The sequence below is a fragment of the Bacillus rossius genome, chromosome 15 (genome assembly GCF_032445375.1).
Source record: "Bacillus rossius redtenbacheri isolate Brsri chromosome 15, Brsri_v3, whole genome shotgun sequence".
NCBI classification, from domain to species: domain Eukaryota; kingdom Metazoa; phylum Arthropoda; class Insecta; order Phasmatodea; family Bacillidae; genus Bacillus; species Bacillus rossius.
The window spans coordinates 5,217,974-5,239,776 of record NC_086342.1 but is presented as its reverse complement, the minus strand read 5'-3'; the positions used below and the strand labels follow the sequence as shown (position 1 = coordinate 5,239,776).

The window sequence follows — 21,803 nt, the reverse complement described above, 5'->3', positions numbered from 1 at the left end:
GGTTTGTTCATTCCTGTCCAAGCGCGTTGCATGGTCAAAGTTCCCGTGATCCAGAGGGGCTTCTCGTATTGCGCACATTTCGTTAACCTGTACATTTCGTCATACCTCCATTCCACAGTTCAACAATTTTCCTTCACTGAAAGCCTACTTGTTCATTCATTGTTACCACGCTCATGATTCTAACACGCTGGCCTCGTAGGCACAGTGTTCAGCAGTCAGCATGACTCAGATTACAAGTTTACATAACCGTGATTTTATACTTTTAAAATCGTGTTATAGAATTTATAATTTATATTCAATAGCTTTTTATTTCAATAACACCAAAAATGTAGTTTTTTTATCTTTAATAAATCGGGTTCTCCCCAAGATACAGTGAATAAGTACCAAAATTTTGGCTCAACAACACCCCAGCTTTCCCTAATGTCGTAGTTATCGCGTGTGCCTAACAAATGCAAAGTCCCTGGTTCGAGACCAGCTGAGAGCAATGAAAATTATAGTATTTTATTATAAAATAGCATATGATGGTTTCCCTAGCACAAATAATTTGTTGATAGCAATTTCCACATGTGCAATATTATTAGAGAAATTGTTATTCTAACTTACAAAAGAGTGAACTCTCGTAGAATGACCAAGGTGAGAGTGTGAGTGTCACCTCGAGAAGGGGTGTGTTAAGGATTAGTTAGTCGATCAGTCATCCTTTGGTAAGCCTTCTAGACAAGGGCAGTTAAATGTTCTTTGAAGGCACCCTCGTACATTCCAAGTGCTGGTGTCATGTCTGGCGATGTTCAGTAAAAGACGTGCCACTTCAATTGGAGCGTGTCTCGTAGAGATGGTGAAACTACGGGAGCTGGTGTCCACTCAGTGAAAGATGTGCCACTTCAAGTGGAGCGTGTCTCGTAGAGATGGTGAAACTACGGTAGCTGGTGTCCACCCAGTGATAGATGTGCCACTCTGAGTGGATGATGTCCTGCAGGGCTGGTGAAGCTGAAAGAGCTGGTGTCCACCCAGTGATAGACATGCCACTCTGAGTGGATGGTGTGGTGCAGGGCTGGTGAAGCTGAAAGAGCTGGTATCCACCCAGTTAAAGACGTGCCACTCTGAGTGGATGGTGTCGCGCAGAGCTGGCGAAGCTGAAAGAGCTGGTGTCCACCCAGTGATAGACATGCCACTCTGGGTGGATGGTGTCGCGCAGGGCTGGCGAAGCTGAGGGAGCTGGTGTCCACCCAGTGAAAGACGTGGTACTCTGGGTGGACGGTGTCGCGCAAGGCTGGTGAAGTTGAAAGAGCTGGTGTCCACCCAGTGATAGATGTGACACTCTGGGTGGATGGTGTCGCGCAGGGCTGGTGAAGCTGAAAGAGCTGGTGTCCACCCAGTGATAGACATGCCACTCTGGGTGGATGGTGTCGCGCAGGGCTGGTGAAGCTGAAAGAGGTGGTGTCCACCCAGTGATAGACGTGCCACTCTGGGTGGATGGTGTCCTGCAGGGCTGGTGAAGCTGCGGGAGCTGGTGCGCACCCAGGTGAACCGCGACCTGGAGGTGGTGGTGAGGCAGGCCGACCCCGACTCCTACCGCGCCGTGCTCAAGGACATCAAGAGCAAGGAGATACACAACCTGGTCGTCGACACCAAGCCGCACAACATCAACCACTTCCTCAAAGGGGTGAGTCCACACGGTGGCCGCCGAAGCGGTCCTTGTCGTTACAACCTTGGGAAGATCTTCCCACTTGGTGATTCTTGAAGGGATCCTTTGCCAATAGTTTTTTTTTTCTCGTGCTCATTGTCAGAGCCTTTTGTACTTCCCTACTTAAAATAGACCTCTTGTATCAAACCACACTATTCAACGCTCTTTTTTTGGCTGCCGCCAAAATCTATTTGCAGAATCCTCCAACGGGTATCCCTAAAACCTTCTTCATTATTGTTGAAGGTATCCTTTGCCAACAACCATGCCAGGGTTTTTTTTTCTCCTGCTCATTGCCAGAGCCTTTTGTACTTCCCCACTTAAAATAAACCTCTTGTATCAAACCACACTCTTCCACGCTCTTTGTTGACTAACGCCAAACTCTATTAGCAGAATCCTCCAATGGGCATCCCTAAAACCTTCTTCATTAATGTTGAAGGTATCCTTTGCCAACAACCATGACAGTCTGTCTCTTGTTCTGGTTAGAAAAACCCTGTGTTGATTCAATGTACTTGGTTAAAAATGATTTCTTCGTGCCAGCCAAAATACTTAATGCCTGGGCCGAAATACACCAACAATCGACATCTTGCAATGATTACCTGGTGTCAACTGTGTCAGTCCGGTTTTTCTTGTTCACGCTACCAGCATCTCGCGCAAAGTAATATCTCACTGAACTGATCCTTTGGTAGTAACCGCGCCAGTTAACATCCTTGTTTTGGTGTAAGAACCTGGTGCACTCTCTTGCTGAGTACTTACACTATCCTTTGGTACCAACCATGTTGATCTACTTTATTTTTTGGGGTTTGGTTGAACCTCTTGCCGAATCTCCTGCTTAGATATCCCTGAATTCAATTTCTACCAATGATATTTTGTTAGCAACCATGTCAGTTGTTTTTGTTCCGAGAATCTAAGAAAACTCTCCAGTAAAAATGTCCCCAGATTCATTCCACAGAGATACTCTTACAACATACTCTTGTTTTGGTTGCAATAACCCTTCCATGCTTATATATTTGCTTCAGTAGTGTTATCGTCAGAACGCCATATAATTTCAGTTGTTTATTTGTGAGTCCTCCGCTGCATTTAAAAAATATTTATTATGTTTTTACCTTTTACTTTTCCCAACTGAAAACTTCACGAAAGAGCTGCTGACATTTTGTAGACGTGGGATTGCGCATTATTTTACGGTGAAAGTTCAAGATTGCATTGTTTCGTATGTGTCAGCGATTAATCTTTTCAGAAATATTAAGTGCGAGACCATAAAATAGAGTCCCATTTGTTTTCCTCTCTTAAAGCAGCGCCGTCTCTTTTCTCTTGTACTGATTAAATGTGATAAATTTGAGTGTTTATAAGAGAGTGGTGTTTTCCCTTGAATCCTGGCAGTGTTTCTATTTTCCTTCGTCTTCGTCTCCTTGTCCTCGTCTAGCTGCTGTGCCGTAGTAATCCATTCTCAACTACAACGTTGTACAACAAGTGAAATACGACTTCAGATTCCACAAATTTCCATGTCTTTCTCTCAGTAGTTGAATATAAAATCTTGGCAACTGCTGATAGTAAGACGCTTGCACCTATGTAAGAATAAAATATAATTATTATAAAACATAAATAAAACACTTTATCGTTTAAAATATTGGCTTTGGTAAAGTACTTACGTTGGTTGGCTAGTTTCATAAGACTTAATAGCCAATGACCAGTGCGTGTGTTCCTAAATCGGATATAACTTTTTTTGTAGCTTAAACCTCGGTCTCATACGCCATACAGAATTTATCGCGTAATTTTTTTTTTTTTCAGTGGCTCTTTCTGAAATGTTAATTTATTCCTCCTTTGCATTTGTAGTTCTGCCACAAATTTCTCAAAATATATTCACTTATTGTAATATAATGGATGTAACAAGTCGCATAAGTAATAATAATGACGTAGACTTGCGCGCATTTTCACCCCTATTGTGTTACTTTAGATGAACATCTGTTGAAAATATTTGTGTAAGAACAACAAATGCAAAGAAGTAGTCTAGTTAAAATTTTAAATATAACCCTTAAATAAAAAGAATTACGATTAAAAAAGAAAAACCTATATATCTTGTTAGACCAACCCTTAAGGAAGCTCTATAAACCTATGTATTTCCAAAAAAAAAATTTTGAGTACGATCATAATGATGATTAGCGAATTTCATATATTTTCATAAAAAATTTATTTGTAATCGTAGCCATGTGTTTTTTCAGTTATTTGCACATTCCTATTTTGTTTTAAATTTCAATCAAAAATTGCTGGTTATCTAAAAACTTTTTTTATTTTTTCAGATTCTTCAGCTTCAAATGAACGATTACAAATACAATTACTTCTTCACTAATTTTGTAAGTATTCACAAATATTTTATTTAGAAAATTAATACCACAGAAGTAATTTTTATTTTCATTATGAAATAAATCATTAAAACACCACACCGATTAAAAAAAAAACCATTATATATGATGGCCTACCTGCATAAATTGTTTACAAGATTTTTATAACAGGGATTTTAATAAAATATTTTTTATTTAAAAGAATATATTTTTTTAGGCATGATATCAGTTTCACCATCCAAAAGGTTATTATTATATAACATATAAAAATAACGAGAGTATTTCAAACGCAGTAAGTAGATACAAGACTTTAGTTCAAAATTAAGTTAAATCATTTACAGACAATAAATCGAATATACATATGTATGGATTATAATTTAATTATATAAAAATAAATAGTCATATATTACATTGTTCGGTGGCCATTTTCTGACCGAAAGAATTTCTGTTTAGTGAATCCCAAATTAATATTATTTAAACATTCCCTTAGGTCTAAATAAATGGTAGTAGTAAGTAAATAAAATGTAGATGAATTGGGTGTACGTATAATAAATAAAATTCGCAAAATATGGAAAACATATTGCGGTATCTGCCCCCTTAACACAAGCAACACAGACGAAGCCTTGGTCCCAATCAAGAGATAAAAATTGTTGTTTAAAGGTAAAAATATTCACTACTTCCTTAGTACACATAATATGAAAAATCTTTCTAAGCTATTAAATGCTGGATGCATTGAGTTAAAAACATTCGAAACACTTTCGCTGCATGGAATAAGAGAAGTTGTTTTATCGATCATTTGGAATATTTTATAACATAAAGGATGTTGTTTTTTCAGTAAGTTTTCAAAATATTTCAGAAATTTGTAGAAGTTTCCAGAACATTTCCAGAATAAGTAGGTAGGTACTTCGAAATCTACCTGCGCCTGTTGGCTGTGCCAAAAAGGGAATTTTTTTAAGGTTATACAGTTTTCTTCGTGCAAATGTACAAATTTACACATACCTGAATTTTGCATGACTATGTCTGTTCCTTTTACCAAATTTATACAGTGTAATGAAGGGATGTATATCGGAATGTTGCCTATTTCCGCAGCATAGTTTATTGTAGCGCCAGTATTGGTTCGTGGGATTCTGTTTCCGAACCTCAGTGATCCCATGAATACTTAGTGTTCTTAAAAGTAATGTACGACTGCACTTAGTTACAAACACTGCCGGCAAAAAGACGGAGGCTTTAAAAATCCCAGTAAAATAAATTTTTTTCTGACACATGACATATTGCAGGCCAGCTGTGAATCAATCAAGTTTTAAACTCATAAATGAATTTATTTACTACCTGAAATAATTCCCAAATACCACGTGACAGTGGATAAGCCCTTAACTAAATTTCAAAAAAATATATTTAACACCAAAGCACTACTTCTGTTCGAGTGATAATGCTGGGAAAAAAGCCCACGCTGTTGATCTATTGGCAAAAGTCTTAGCTACGTAAAGACAAGTTTCACAGGGGAGAGAAAAATAACAAAAAATTTTATACCCACAACCTTACTCTTGTTTGTAACAATATGCATACCTCGTGACCCATTAGGTTTAGTTTTCATCGAGAATACTAAGACAACAAAATAATAACACACTTGTGACTGCTTAATGCAGAGTTATTCTTGCATGAATAATACTTATACGAACTCGTTGTTTTAATAATCCAAACCAAAACTCAAAAGAAACCTAACTTAAGTTGAGAGATACGAGGATAGCCAATTCACATTTTTTTTTTACTTTTTTTTAAATTACTGGGTTTTCTTGAATGGAAACTGTGTTCAATTGAGGGAATTTTAAGGTATAAGGACGTGAATAGCTTTATTCTGTAGAAATGAATGGCATTAAAGGCAAAATCTAAACTGAAGTCTAGTTAGGAGGTTTGCTGATCAGGCCGACGATTGCTGATCTCAAGCAGTCCGTACCACTCGAAGCTCTGGAAGGAGCGCACATCTGCGAACATGGGTTCCTGGAGTTGACGCCAGGCATCAGGATCGGCCGTGACGCCCTGCTTGTCTCAGGATGTGGAGACCTTCGATCTGGAGGACTTCAAGTACAACTTCGTCAACATGACGGCGTTCCGCATCGTGGACCTGGATGACCTCAAGGTGCAGGCGATCCTCAAGGACATGGACCGCTTCCAGCCCACCGGCCGTGGCATCCTCGACTCCAGGGCCATACAGGTGCGTCCTTCGACATGGCACGTCCTTCGACTTGGCACGTCCTTTGACTTGTCACGTCCTTCGAGCTTCGACGCAGCACGTCCTTGGACTTGGCACGTCCTTCGACTTGGCACGTCCTTCGACTTGGCACGTCCTTCGACACGACGCATCCTTCGACACGACGCATCCTTCGACTTGGCACGTCCTTTGACTTGGCACGTCCTTCGACTTGGCACGTCCTTTGACTTGGCATGTCCTTCGACGCAGCACATCCTTAGACTTGACACGTCCTTCGATGCAGCACGTCCTTGGACTTGTCACGTCATTTGACTTGGCACGTCCTTCGACTTGGCACGTCCTTTGACTTGGAACATCCTTTGACTTGGCACATCCTTCGACGCAGCACATCCTTGGACTTGTCACGTCCTTTGACTTGGCACGTCCTTCGACGCGACACTTCCTTCAACACAATTTGAGTCTTAGCGCTCGGTCCCATTCGCTGAGTTGGTTATTTCATATTCATGTCATTGCCATCAACTGAGAAAATATGCTGTAAAAATTATTTCCTCACCATCAAGCTGTAAAAGGACACCCTCGTGATCATAATTTTGAACATGTGCGTGTATTTTTACCTCTGTTATATAATATTTGGTCATACGTTCTTTGAATGGTTCTTGCAATGTGAAAGTTTGATTTACAGAATAAAACCAGCCAAAGTTAGCCGATGTAAAAAGTTAAATGCAAAGACTACACAGGCGGAATTAGTCAGAAAAAATGTCACAGCACAGACGAAAACCAGTGGGTTGACAATGATGAAAAATTTGCAACAAGAACAGTGAATAAAGACAAAAAACGACTACAGAGACAAACAGACGAACTAAACGATATGACTATACAGATATTCTGGACAAGACGACAGCAGCACAGACGAACACAGTAAAACAGTGTTTAGAAATTTCGGGAACTGACATCTATATTGGTAATTGTACAGATTTCGCATCACAAACACAGCCAATTCCTTTATTTAACTAAATACTCAATAATGCTCGCCGGCTTTCACGGCCATTGTCTGAGGTATCTTGGCTTCTGGGTTGTAGCCGCATCCTTGGCGAGTAATTCACCGACGTTTCGGTCGGCATTGCAGTCGCCATCATCAGGATAGCAGGATACTGATGCTCAGTAGGTAACTTCTCCCTGATGATGGCGACTGCAATGTCGACCGAAACTTCGGTTAATTATAAATGCTCGATGTTGAAGTGGAACTGTGTAAAGGCAATGAGGAGGAGACAAGGCGACAGACGGTGGACGAGTCGGGCGGGTTGCGTGTGTGTGTGGCAGGCAGGGGCGCAGCGGCGGCGGCCGTGCGTGACGGGTTGCCTGTGTGCGCAGGCTGAGCCGGCGCTCATGTTCGACTCGGTGACGGTGTTCGCCGCCGGCCTGCACGCCCTGGAGCGCGGCCACCCGCTCAGGCTGGCCAACGTGTCGTGCGACCGCGAGCTGCCCTGGGACGGCGGCCTCAGCCTGCTCAACTACATCAACTCGGTCAGTTCACCGGAGCCCCTTTACGTGGAACCCCTGCCGTGTGCCGACCTGGCATTCCACATAGCAGGGCTCCAATACACAGAATTGTGGGGAGGGGGAATACATATATTTTACATGTAAGAAAATTTTGTATGCCAAACCAAATTTCGTGTTTAAAAAAAAATTATTTCGTACCCCGTAACAGAAAATATAGTTTAATCGACGAAACCTATTTTCCGGGTCAGTCAAATCTCCCCTACAACAAAATATTTGTTTGGAAACAAATGTATTTGTTTGTCCATACACAAACAAGCCTTTCTTTCCGTGTACACAGCAGCTGTACACAAGTATTTCCGGGCATTTGTCCATTGACGGATCCTTTCCTCTACCTGCTTTGTTTGTGAAACTAAGATTTTTATGTGTAATTTAGATACATGTTGTATGGACCAGTTATTGTCTACATTGCATGGCTCCAACACTGGTCAATGATTTGTCAGTATAACTGTCAAAAAAAAATCTGTACCCATTTTGTAATTATGTTTTGTTTTTGTTTTTTTCAGTCTCAAAGGACTTTGTCCTGAATGTAATACAGACAAAAGTTAGATATGTCGTGAACAATAACATTAAAATATGTACAACGTCGGAATACAAACTTAGTATTTACTAATATGGATCAATTATATTGCATAACCATAAATATCGCAGGTTTTCGCTATCACTGTCTGGAGTTGCTTGTTTTCTGGGTTGTATCCGCGTCGAAGGCGAAGCTATCACCATGTTTCAGTTGATTTCGCAGTCGCCATTATCAAGGTAGCAGTTACCTACAAGCTAACTGCTATCCTGTACATCATCAGGGTAGGAATTACTAATAGGTAACTGTTATCCCGATGATGGTGTCTGCAAATTCTACCGATACATCAGTGATATCTCCTCCGACGTGGCTACAACCCAGGAGCCAAGCAACTCTACATTGCATAACAATTTGTAAACAATCCCACTAGTCGCTGTTTGCACCAGTTCAAGTGGACAGTTGTGCAAGGTTGGGGAAGGCGCTTGCACGTGCCCTTGTCCTCTGCAGGTGGAGACGAAAGGCCTGAGCGGGCCCATAGAGTTCAAGGAGGGCCGGCGAGTGCAGTTCAAGTGGACCGTTGTGCAAGGTTGGGGACTGGGATTGCACATGCCCTTGTCCTCTGCAGGTGGAGACGAAAGGCCTGAGCGGGCCCGTAGAGTTCAAGGAGGGCCGGCGAGTGCAGTTCAAGTGGACCGTTGTGCAAGGTTGGGGACGGGGATTGCACATGCCCTTGTCCTCTGCAGGTGGAGACGAAAGGCCTGAACGGGCCCATAGAGTTCAAGGAGGGCCGGCGAGTGCAGTTCAAGTGGACCATTGTGCAAGGTTGGGGATGGGGATTGCACATGCCCTTGTCCTCTGCAGGTGGAGACGAAAGGCCTGAGCGGGCCCGTAGAGTTCAAGGAGGGCCGGCGAGTGCAGTTCAAGTGGACCGTTGTGCAAGGTTGGGGACGGGGATTGCACATGCCCTTGTCCTCTGCAGGTGGAGACGAAAGGCCTGAGCGGGCCCATAGAGTTTAAGGAGGGCCAGCGAGTGCAGTTCAAGTGGACCATTGTGCAAGGTTGGGGATGGGGATTGCACATGCCCTTGTCCTCTGCAGGTGGAGACGAAAGGCCTGAGCGGGCCCGTAGAGTTCAAGGAGGGCCGGCGAGTGCAGTTCAAGTGGAACGTTGTGCAAGGTTGGGGATGGGGATTGCACATGCCCTTGTCCTCTGCAGGTGGAGACGAAAGGCCTGAGCGGGCCCATAGAGTTCAAGGAGGGCCGGCGAGTGCAGTTCAAGTGGAACGTTGTGCAAGGTTGGGGATGGGGATTGCACATGCCCTTGTCCTCTGCAGGTGGAGACGAAAGGCCTGAGCGGGCCCATAGAGTTCAAGGAGGGCCGGCGAGTGCAGTTCAAGTGGACCATTGTGCAAGGTTGGGGATGGGGATTGCACATGCCCTTGTCCTCTGCAGGTGGAGACGAAAGGCCTGAGCGGGCCCATAGAGTTCAAGGAGGGCCGGCGAGTGCAGTTCAAGTGGACCATTGTGCAAGGTTGGGGATGGGGATTGCACATGCCCTTGTCCTCTGCAGGTGGAGACGAAAGGCCTGAGCGGGCCCATAGAGTTCAAGGAGGGCCGGCGAGTGCAGTTCAAGTGGACCATTGTGCAAGGTTGGGGATGGGGATTGCACTTGCCCTTGTCCTCTGCAGGTGGAGACGAAAGGCCTGAGCGGGCCCATAGAGTTCAAGGAGGGCCGGCGAGTGCAGTTCAAGTGGACCATTGTGCAAGGTTGGGGATGGGGATTGCACATGCCCTTGTCCTCTGCAGGTGGAGACGAAAGGCCTGAGCGGGCCTGTAGAGTTCAAGGAGGGCCGGCGAGTGCAGTTCAAGTGGACCGTTGTGCCAGGTTGGGGAAGGCTTGCACGTGCCCTTGTCCTCTGCAGGTGGAGACGAAAGGCCTGAGCGGTCCCATAGAGTTCAAGGAGGGCCGGCGAGTGCAGTTCAAGCTGGACCTGCTGCGACTCAAGCAGCACGCGCTGGTGAAGGTGGGCGAGTGGACCCCCGCCTCGGGCCTCAACGTCACCGACCGCGGCGCCTTCTTCGAGCCGGGCCCAATGAATGTCACCCTCGTCGTCATCACCATCCTGGTCAGTGGTCAGCCCTTTCCTTCCTTTCTTTCCATGACTAATGCCGGTTGTGGATCACGTCGTTCCAACTGTTCCGTTTCTTCAACTGTAAATATATCAGTATCAATGGTGAATACATACACTAGGCTGTCACTTATAAACCACACAGAGGGCATATCGAATGAATTTGTTAGCATAAAATATCTTTTGAGAACTCTATTGGCCAGAATGCATAATTATTTTCGATTAACTTGTATAAAAAAACATTTCAAGATATATATTCTCCAAATAGTCTTATTTTCTCAAATCATTCTGCATGTCCCAGTTTCCCGTCATATTTTTTTCCATATCTCTTGAATACTTTATTTGTGGAATAGCATTAGTAAAATAGTTGATTCCTTGAATACCAAATGTAAATTGTCTACATCAGCTGGTTTTTAGTAGGTGTGTTGGCCAATCATGAGTCGATAATGAAGACATCTGGAGAATATGGAGCCCATTCACTACTCTATTATCGGCAGTTGATAAGACTTCACACCCACCCACCATATGTTTATCTAATTGTATACTGAAATATATTTCTCGGTGATAATATCATTGCTTTAGAAAAGTATACACTTATTAAGGTTACCGTCAACTAAATATTAGCACAGAACTCCAAATGGTTTAAAAATGAAACTAAAAATCTTCAGTATTCTCAAACTGCCACCATGGTAAGATATATTTTAGAATTAACTTGTTAGTAAGCTCGCCTAAGCCTCTGTGTAACAAAACATGGTGTTAAGCATCCTCTAAAACATTTTACTGGGGATCTCCTGAGATTGAATAAGTTTATGGTGCATATTTGAAAAAGTCACAAGCATGCTAAAAGTGGGGTTCGTGTCTGTATACATCGCAGTCCATTCCATTTTGTGTTCGGCAGCCTTCTGCAGGAGGTGTTCACAAACCAGGCATTTTCCACTGGCGAATTGTCGTCACGTAAGACATATCGAAAAATATACTGGAGGATCCTGTACGGTTACTGTTGAGCCCTCGAGTTACTCCTGATTACGACTAAGAGGGTCTTCCGACATCTGTATATGAGTCCCACCCAAAACATGACCAGTCCATCTTCATTCTGGACCCGACTGGCTGTATGTCTGAGACGTGCTGTGGTACCAGTCTTCAGTCTTCTTCTCATTCTCCTCCGATGGTTGTCAGGCATCAGACTAATCTTGCAATCGTCAGCAAAGAGGACCTCCAGGTCCCACAACAAGTGCCCATCTTTTACTGGTGCCACGCTGTCAGCAGAGGTGATCGAGTTGGAAGTTCGGTGGCTAATATGGCTCTGTGGGAAGTGGTTCATTGCAGTCTGTTCACCACAACTCTCTCACCATTGCCTCCAAGAAGGTATCAAACAAATCTGTGTTGTTCTCTCCATTACTGCGAGCCCAAATTCGTAAGCAATGGTCAACACATGGTGTTGATGATTGTATGTGACCATTGCAGAGCAAGTCTTTGGCATTTTGTGTAACATGATAATGCTTACGTGTTATAACGAAGTCACTTTAACCCGACAGACACCTTGCCTCGCAGACAGCACATCCTGTTGCAAAATAAGGTTACACATACAAGTGAATGTGGCACTGTCCCTCATATCCATGTTGACTCGCCATTAAGATCATACATGTTACTTGATTCCATTAATAATTGCATATGTATTGTGATCTTGTGGGAATAACAAAACCACAGGTCGTATTCGAAAATCAGTGAACAGGAAGCGATGATTTCTGCTGTGATGTGGAAATCTTAAAGTTCCCATATCGATAAACTACACACGACCACTGAAAGGCTTCGATAAATAGAGTGTTACAAGTCATTTTGAGTAGTGCATTTCGTTCATTTTGGTGAAGAGACCGTCTCCCTGAATGAAGTGTTTCCTTTCCTCCTGGGTGAATCTCGATTATTCGCTTGTCACTGCCAAGAGAAAAGCATGATGATGTATTACTTGAATATCGTATGTGGTCTGCCCTAAAATCAACAAAAATTCTCCTGGTTAAGATTGTGTTTCACCTTTCAATGAATAGTTAGAGATGACAAGGTAAAAATATCACTTTCCTCAGAAGTTCATTTTAAAAGATTTGTCTTCCATTCTGTGTTTGGTGATAATGTTCCTCTTTCTCCTAAATGTATGGGGAGATGAGGAAAATGTATCTAGTTCTTCTGGTGACCAGTGGTAAGGTAGTGTTTCTGCTTCTCCTGGGTGACTTGATGATTGAGTAGCATGTCTTTACCTCCTGGTGGCTCGTGGAGATGAAGTGAAGGAGTCTGCTGAGTTCTTGGTGGTGGACGGTGACGAGGTGAAAGTGTCCCAACAGCAAATCCCGTACGTGATGATGCACCACGGGAGGAACTACACGGGCAACTCCCGCTTCCATGGGTTCTGCGTGGACCTGCTGGAGAGGCTGTCGCGGGACGTGGGCTTCGACTACATCCTGGACCTCGCGGCGGACAGGAAGTACGGCGCGCAGGACCCCGACACGGGCGAGTGGAACGGCATGGTGCTGCAGCTCATGAAGCACGTACGTGGTGGTGGCTGTGCAGGCAAGGGTTGGAACCCTTGTCCCGTAGGTGACGCCTCGCGAGACTGCACGACCCTGAGGAACCCCCTGCACCTGCCAGCCTGTAGTTGCTTCGGCCCAAGAGCTGGTTCTCACGTGGCATACGAACAACGCATCTTCAAGAGTACAACGTCCTTTCAAGATAAAGTAACTCCAGTGGGAGAGGAAATCTCGCTTATGTGAAACTTCAAATAAAATTCTGACTGGAGTCCCTTCGTAAATGGTTGATGCTATAATTTATCTCGGGCATATTATCCAGGTGCAGACACAATTTTCCAGGTTACAAGGGATGGGCAAATTGTTTCTTTAATGATAGAAGTCGAAGGAATTAAAACAAGTCATGCCCCGAAACCAATTCCACCTTACGTTACGTTACCAGATTTTCTCCCAAGAATTTTTAGAAATATCTTTCAATGGTTGCTCGTTTAGATATCGCGGAGAAGTTTAGCACACAGCCCACATTAAAAATAATTTTAATTCGTCAGTCTTTTGTTAACTGGTAATATTTTGGCACATAGCCCAAGTGATATGTATTTATTTTAACTTTAATAATTCCTAAATGTATACCCAGATAAGAAACCTTTTTTTGTAAATATTTCTATGGTAAGGTTTTATTGCTATACTGTTTGAATACTTGTTGATTGCTAGATTAAGTTTAGGTATTCTGCAACTGAGTAAAAAGCTTGTAGTCAAATTCACGCTAAGTAAATTAAGCTTGTTGTAGTACGCACTTTTGAAGTAGACAGCTAACATATTACGCATTACTAAAGATTAATGTCATACTGCCTACTACCAGATGGTATTGGAGATGTTGATGGTTGATCAGGGCCAACTAGCATTTTCTTGAGAGGCCTGCATGATAGTTCACATGTAGAGCAAGACACGTCCTAGGGTATGATTTCGCCATGTCATCGGAATTTGTGGTCTGGCAGAGATACCATAGGGTGTAAGCTAAATATGATTAAATGAAAGATGGCTGTTCTGGTAATATAGCTTTAATCATCGAAATGGCACTCGTACACATGCTACTCTCGGACAGCCTTTTCCAGTTCTGAAGTCTTTATTCATCATGGTACACACATAATGTGATGTGCTCATGTCAATAATTATGTTACTCAAGTATCATCAGTGAAACTGCATTACAGAATTAAGGGTCATTGAGACTTAGGCATTCCCACCATGTAGGCAACGAGTATGTCCTTCATTATCTTGAACCTAGGCTTGCATAGTAATACTACATGAATACTTAAAAACTGAGGTCGCCACCTGCGAAGATGTTAAACAACGCCACAAATCAAACACCAACTGGCTCAAACTTGGCACACCTCACCGAAATGTAGCCGAACAAAATAAGTGGCTGGTGTGTTACATCTAGCCATCGAGGGCTAGCCCCGAAGCTGATAAAAAAAAATAGTAGTTGGGATGTCGAATGGTTGAAAACAGTGCGAAAATGCATCCAGCCCCCGTACAGCATAGTGACGAACAGGATAAGCCCCGAATGGCCGCATGTCATTAGGGGGTCGTCGTCGCATGGAAACTTGCAGTAAAGGACCCTCTCCTGGCTATCCGAGACACCAGTGTTACCTCCCACAACCCCTCCCCCAGCCCTACAAGAGCAGCCCTGCGTGATGTTCTGGACAGATGCTAACCTTTTGGGCAATGCACGCTACGAGGTCTTCTGCAACGACTTGCTGCAGGATGTGACAGGCATGGTATCGCAGGTGTGGACCCTCTCCTGGCTCTCCGAGACACACGTGTTACCACCACCCACACCTCCTCCTCCAACCCTGCAGGAGCAGCCCTACGTGATGTTCTGGATGGATGCTAACCTTTTGGGCAATGCACACTACGAGGTCTTCTGCAACGAATTGCTGCAGGAGATGACAGGCATGGTATCGCAGATGTGGACCCTCTCCTGGCTCTCCGAGACACACGTGTTACCACCTCCCACACCCCCTCCTCCAACCCTGTAGGAGCAGCCCTACGTGATGTTCCGGACGGATGCTAACCTTTTGGGCAATGCGCGCTACGAGGTCTTCTGCTGTGAAAGGTGACAGGCCGTATATCACAGGTGTGGACCCTCTCCTGGCTCTCCAAGACGCCAGTGTTACCTCCCACACACCCTCCTCCAACCCTACAGGAGCATCCCTATGTGATGTTCCGGACGGATACTAACCTTTTGGGCAATGCACACTACGAGTTCTGTTGCTGTGAAAAGTGACAGGCAGGGTTATCACGGGTGTGGACCCTCTCCTGGCTCTCCGAGACGCCAGTGTTACCTCCCACACCCCCTCCTCCAACCCTGCAGGAGCAGCCCTACGTGATGTTCCGGACTGATGCCAACCTGTCGGGCAACGCGCGCTACGAGGGCTTCTGCATCGACCTGCTGCGCGAGGTGGCTGCCATGGTGGGCTTCGAGTACCGCATCCACCTGGTGCCCGACGGCAAGTACGGCGTCTACGACCTGGACACGGGCGAGTGGAACGGCATCGTGCGCCAGCTCATGGACAAGGTACCACCTCCCTCCTCCCTCCTTCCTCCCTCGCTCGCTCATGACATGGAGCAAGGGGAGCCACCCTCCAAAAGGCATTTCACCAGGGAACCTCTCCTTATCCTGGCTCTTTCACTGCACAGTCTTGAGTGATTGTTGTCAGACTGATACTTGCTTTCAAAGCTGCTTGTGTGACATGTTTAAGAAGCTTGCCAATCTGTCGGGAAGTACGGCTTAAGGTTTCAGAGTAGTGAGTTCTTGGACTTTGCTGTTCGTGAGGAACACTCGAACAACGTTTTCTACTAAAGTGCACAAAAACAAACGTGTGAGTTGACGTGGAGATTTCTTATCAACTACAGTCAGCACAATGAGTAATAACACTAATTATTTCCTTGTAAATTACAACGTGCCACTAATGTTAAATTAATTTGTTTAGAATTTGGAATTTTTTGTACTGCTCTTGTTCTGTAGCTATAGCGATTAGTAGTTATCGCTTGTGCTAGTTTCTTTGTACTCTGCTACTATTTTTGCTAGGATGTTGTAGGCTACAAAAAATTCCCATTACTTTAGTATCCTTAAAAGTAGATGAAATATGTCAAAGATTTACTGAATAGCTATTAAATTTGATAATGTATGTTTTAACCACTTGTCCAGAAATAACTCAATATACAAACTTATCTTGCGAACACTCTATAAATAAATAAAATTAATCTAAAATTATTTCAGTAAGTCTACTCTTATCAAACAATACTAAATTTTTTCACTTAGTATCTTAAGAATATAAAAACATTATACTTTTATCGTTTGATATTTTACTTAAATTCTTTAACATCATGGCTTGATGCAGTTTCTGATGAATGTCAACATAGCATTGATTTTAAAACGTTTTGGGATTATTTGCATACTTGCTATGTTTGGTAATCTCATTGCAATCTTTCTTTCAGAAAGCCGATCTTGCTGTTGGTTCGATGACAATTAATTACGCAAGAGAGAGTGTGATAGACTTTACGAAACCTTTCATGAACTTGGGTATCAGCATTCTATTCAAGGTAAGAAACCACTCCCCACAGTGTTTGAAATACTGTACATAATTAAGCTGTGTAATATTTATCAGAGTTAATATTTAAGTAATCAAGACATGTTGCGTTCATATTATTTGAATTAAGAGTTTAATTTCGTCGTTAAAAAAGCCATGTTTCTTATTATGCCTCTTAATTTATTTGAAAATTTAGACTATCTTTAAATTAAATAAAAATGTATTTTCACAGCAAATCTTAGTTAAGATAATTAACAGTCGAGTATTTAGATGATTGGTGGAGTAATGTTTTTACATACAAGTAAATTAATGAATCCTTATAATTTAATAAAAACAAAGGAATAAAATTGGTTATATTTTGTTGGCCTACGTACATTAATAATTGTAAACATATCAATTCTCTGTTTTAAGTAAATCAAATTTACTTTTTTGCAACAGATATTAATTTATTCAACTGTACGGAAAATTAATTGAAACATGCATTTTTAACTCATTTGAAAGGGATAGTGGTAAATATTTTGTAAAACACTGTATTTTATGACTATTCTAGTATTTTTTTACAATAATAAACTAAACCTTTTTGTATTCGTGTTAGCAGTCATAGAGAAAAATACGTGTACCCTTATTAATATACGTAATTCACACACGTAGTGAAAAATTTTTATTCGCTTTAACAAATAATTCTTTGGCAATTAGTAGCCAAAATATATTTGTAACGTTGCAAGTGGAACTAGTTTACTATCAATCTTAATTGCATAGAGATTGTAAATAGTTAGTATAACAGATTATATTGTACAAAACATGTTTTAGAACATACAGAAGTAGTAACGTGTATGTGTAGTATTAAATTAGTATATTAACATCAATTTGTTTTAATATGTACATATTTTAGGTCGTAGTTTTATGTAACAATTTTTAGAGAAAATTTAAAACAAATCTTATTGTCCTGTTTGCAAAAAAGGGTGAAAATGTAATATTTAATGGTTGACTGAAGCACCTTTGAATGTTCCTGTGTAGATTATTCTTTGTGCCTTTTTGGGAAACAGTTCATTCAGGATCACCTTTAACCAGCTAAATACTCCTTTACACAATTATATCCCTCCTTATCCTCCATAAATTATTCTTGAAGAATACTTAATTTATGGTATTAAATTTTTTAGTGTGTGGTTTGTGTTTCCACCGCAAGATAGTTTTAGTCAAACAGTGAGAAAGAAGTTACCTTGAATACACATAGGTTTTAACTTACCTAGTGGTGCTGTTTGAGGCTGAGGGAACTGTGTATACTTTAGTATTATGTGTGAATAAATGTTTTTGGCATATAGGCTATCCAAACAAAAATTATGTATTTTACGTGACGCTGTTTTCCGTGGTGTAGAATGTGAGCAGAATGTCCGAGAGTGAAAACGGGAAAAAAAGAAACTTATGGTTTCTGGAGGCTGAGCAGATCTTATTCCGAAAGGGGAATATAGCCGGGTGAATATTAAAAGAGAACCGTGCCTAGGGACCCGTTCATGCGACGCAAACGTTCTGAATCTGCTGGAAAGGACATACGGTCAAACATTGATCACGTCCCACAGAAAATTGTTTTAGTTTGTTTTGCGTCTGAATTGTCCACTTTCAAGAAACTTTTTTCCCCCTTTTCTGATTTTGGCAGGTCGTTCTCGTTATTCGTATAACTTTCGATCCTTCCACAATTTTGAGCGTATTTCATTTTACAAAGACTTGCAAAATTCGCATTACTTGGAGACACGCCGAAATGCATACCATTATACACTTTAACTGACTGCATTTTCATTGGACTTATAGGTCGTTTGAAACGCCCCTAAGGGCAAGATAACAACATTACAAAACTTTTAAATGGTCCAATCGCAGGGCTTCAAGCCGGAAGATTGCTTCACCACTCGCGCCTGATAGATTCTGGTGCAGTAGTATTCTCTAGTTCAACCCTTTAGCCTCCGTTTTATCTTTCACCTGATCCATTCATCTTGTACGTGTTTCCTCCGAAAATACAGCTTCCTTTTATTTTATTTTCTCTCAGTCGCTCTCTGCTGCCTTTATATCTAAATTATTTGTCCCTCTGAAGCATTAACAAGCAAACCGCTCGAGTATAGTTAAAGGTGATTTCCCAAACAGATGATACCATCCTTCAACATCAGCCTTATTTTAAAAAGAAATTTTGGTACTTGGAAGAAAATATTCGTCACTACAGGTCGTACGAAACTCTTTTAATTTTACTTCACCTCCACTTTCTCATCGCGGTAAATAATACATTCCTTAATCTCTTTAGTTTTCATAGTTAATTTCAAAATTTTTCTCTTTATTTTCAGCTTCCTGAAGCTTCTTTCTGCCATCTCAAAGTAGCGTCTAGCTCTAGTACCTGACACTGCTTCGAGGAAATGTCAAATTCAAGGTAACTTTCAGTCTCACTTTTTATTTTATTCCAAAATATTTTATCCATATTCAGTTTATAATTTTCTTTCGCTTCGCTTTTTAATTTTTACGATCCTTTTTTTTTTTTTTTTTGCATTTTCGTTCCAGTTGAGTAATTTGCAAATCCTATAAAGTATAAAAAATAATATTCATGCATTTAAAACATTTTTTTTATTATCGGGCCAACATAATAGTCTCGTATCACAGTTATAAAGAAAAGTTATTTGGAAATAAATTGCATGTCAATTAGTAGAAATCTCAGCTTATGTTACGTTGTATAGGTCTACTGTTCTTTGTAGTGTTTGTTGTGCATGTATTGCCACCCCTATACCACACTTAATTGTTCAGTACATCGTTTCTTACATATTTTTTACTCTCTCAAATAATGTTTTTTACTCGTATCACTGTTGTGAATGTCGAAAATGATATAGGTATTAACATCGAGTCTTTTCTTTCTGTGACTGTGTTATTGCGCACAAACATTATTTTCATTATTTACTCCATTTATGATATCTCCCCGAATGTGTGAACTATTAACCAGTAAAGTTATTAACCAGTAAAGTTTTAATATTTTTTAATTTCCTTTTTAATGTCATACATGAGTGTTTTTGACAGTATTATCGCAGTTGTAGTCATTCTGACATAATAAAAATTTTCACTAGCTAAACATCAATTATTATTTCACAATAGAAACTATTTGTAGCAGTCCATCACTACGCATAACAAGGAATACTGTAAAATCATGGGCTGTGTTCAAAAAAGCCAATTTTTTTTCGTTTAAAATGATACAAAAAATTGTTGAAAAAACAATTAAAGTCCCGCTCCTTGTAAATAAATAATGAATATTATCAAACTATGCCCTTGTGTCTAAATAGTTTGTGCTCTCTGGTGTAGGCTATATCTGGCAACGGTGTACACAGAAACAAGGACAGCTAATAGCTCATATCTTGCATTGAAAAGAGACAGTAAATTCCCATTTTGTGCACGCTGCAATCTAAGGATGAGACTGGCTATAGCATGGGAAAGGTGCGAATACTGAGTAAAAATATATAACTATTTGAGGATGCGAAGAAGCATACAAATGAGTTTGATATTTGTCCGGTTATCGTAAATTACTTATGATTTTTAAAAATAATATATACATAAGGAATTTTTCTACTTATATAATATCGTAAAAACTTAACAAATTTTCCGATTCATTACTGCAATGTTGCAGGAATATTAACATGTTTCCTTTCCCATAAAGTTTGAGATAGGTTTCTGCAATGTTGCAGGAACATTCAGGAAATACCTAATGGCAATGTTGCAGTAATCATCATACATCATATACATTAATACAATAAATACTCAAATGTATTTATCCATTTTAGCAAAAACAAATTCCAATGTAAAGGATAATTATTTGTAAAATATGATACAATGGTTATCGTCGGCTTACTACCAAAAAAACTCCTAAGTTTAAATTTTGAGACTTTTGTGTTTTTGATGTCTTTGGTTCTCAAAATTACTGACACATAGGCTTGTAGAACCTCGGAAGTCAAATTATAAATGCAAGAATATCCATCGGCCGTAATAGAACACTACCGTGTCTTATTATTTCTTCATTTTATTGTTCAATGCCTTCTGTGTCTTAAAAAAAATAATAATACATAATTTCCGCAATAAATTTTCTTTCTTTATAATTAAATTACGATTTATTTTGGCATTTATATTTATTACAGCGTATCTGTATTTTCCATTACTTCCCAAACAATAATGCTTTTTTTTCCTCTCCTGCAACAGCTCGTGTATTAGACTTGGAAGCTCTCGGTGATAAGCCAGCGTCGCGCTAGACGCACTGGAGGTATGGTCGCCCTCCTGGAGGTATGGTCGCCCTCCTGGAGGTATGGTCGCCCTCCTGGAGGGGTGGTCGTCCGAGGAGAGAGGGTGGTTGCCACAGGTGCCGACGGCGCAGCCCACGCGGCTGTTCTCCTTCATGAACCCGCTGGCGGTGGAGATCTGGCTGTACGTGCTGGCCGCCTACGTGCTCGTGTCCGTCACCATGTTCGTGGTGGCGCGCTTCTCGCCCTGCGAGTGGCACAACCCGCACCCCTGCGACCTGGACAACGACCTGGTCGAGAACCAGTTCTCGCTCGCCAACAGCTTCTGGTTCACCATCGGCACGCTCATGCAGCAGGGCTCCGACCTCAACCCCAAGGTACCCGTCAGTTCCCTCCGGGCTTCGGGCTGAGGACTGGAGACTGTCGACGCCATCTTGGATTGCGACGTCACGGCGTCCATATTAGGTTCAAAATCCTAGAAATTTCCCTATGTCGAGGGAAAATTTCTCGTTTTTAGAGACAGTTTCCCATTTTATTCCTCAAAATTCAAAAATTCGAAATTTAAATACCTCAAAAGACATTTGCCTTAGAAAGAACCAAAATTCCTTAAAACGGCTTAAATGTCCTAAGAGCAAACCATCCTAAACCGCCGAGGGCACGACCTTGGCCTTGACCGAAAACATGCATCTTTCATGTTTGACCAAAAAATTCCTTTAAAAAATTTATAAATAATTAAGAATGTTTATTTTAAGTGTTTATATAATCGATTTCAGTCCTTAGTTAGATCTCGCATGTAATTTATTAATAAAAAAATTAAATAACTTAATTTAAAATTTTTAAAAATTAATAAAATTACTTATGTTACAACTGACTTATTGGATCCTATGACATTGCATTTATCGTTGCGGCTGCCATCTTGAAAATCCGTATTTTTTATGCTAGAGTATACTGATTGTTTTCACTAACATATGGGGCAGCCCTTAAAAAATGGGTCAGTGTTTTATTACATTATGTGTTGTCCC

General features: G+C 41.4%; 2 protein-coding genes across 2 annotated transcripts in view; one reads left to right on the top strand and one right to left on the bottom strand.

The window, feature by feature from the left end:
* LOC134539483 (glutamate receptor ionotropic, kainate 2) overlaps positions 1-21,803 on the bottom strand; it is a 639,484-nt gene that overhangs the window by 600,079 nt on the left and 17,602 nt on the right. The window lies entirely within an intron of this gene.
* Positions 1-21,803, top strand: part of LOC134539484 (glutamate receptor ionotropic, kainate 2-like) — a 128,355-nt gene that overhangs the window by 96,644 nt on the left and 9,908 nt on the right. The window contains exons 4-11 of the mRNA XM_063381557.1: positions 1,485-1,660; positions 3,976-4,029; positions 6,068-6,229; positions 7,598-7,750; positions 10,222-10,425; positions 15,313-15,516; positions 16,440-16,544; positions 20,901-21,158. Coding sequence (XP_063237627.1) covers positions 1,485-1,660; positions 3,976-4,029; positions 6,068-6,229; positions 7,598-7,750; positions 10,222-10,425; positions 15,313-15,516; positions 16,440-16,544; positions 20,901-21,158 — 1,316 coding nt within the window. The remainder of the gene's footprint in view (positions 1-1,484; positions 1,661-3,975; positions 4,030-6,067; positions 6,230-7,597; positions 7,751-10,221; positions 10,426-15,312; positions 15,517-16,439; positions 16,545-20,900; positions 21,159-21,803) is intronic.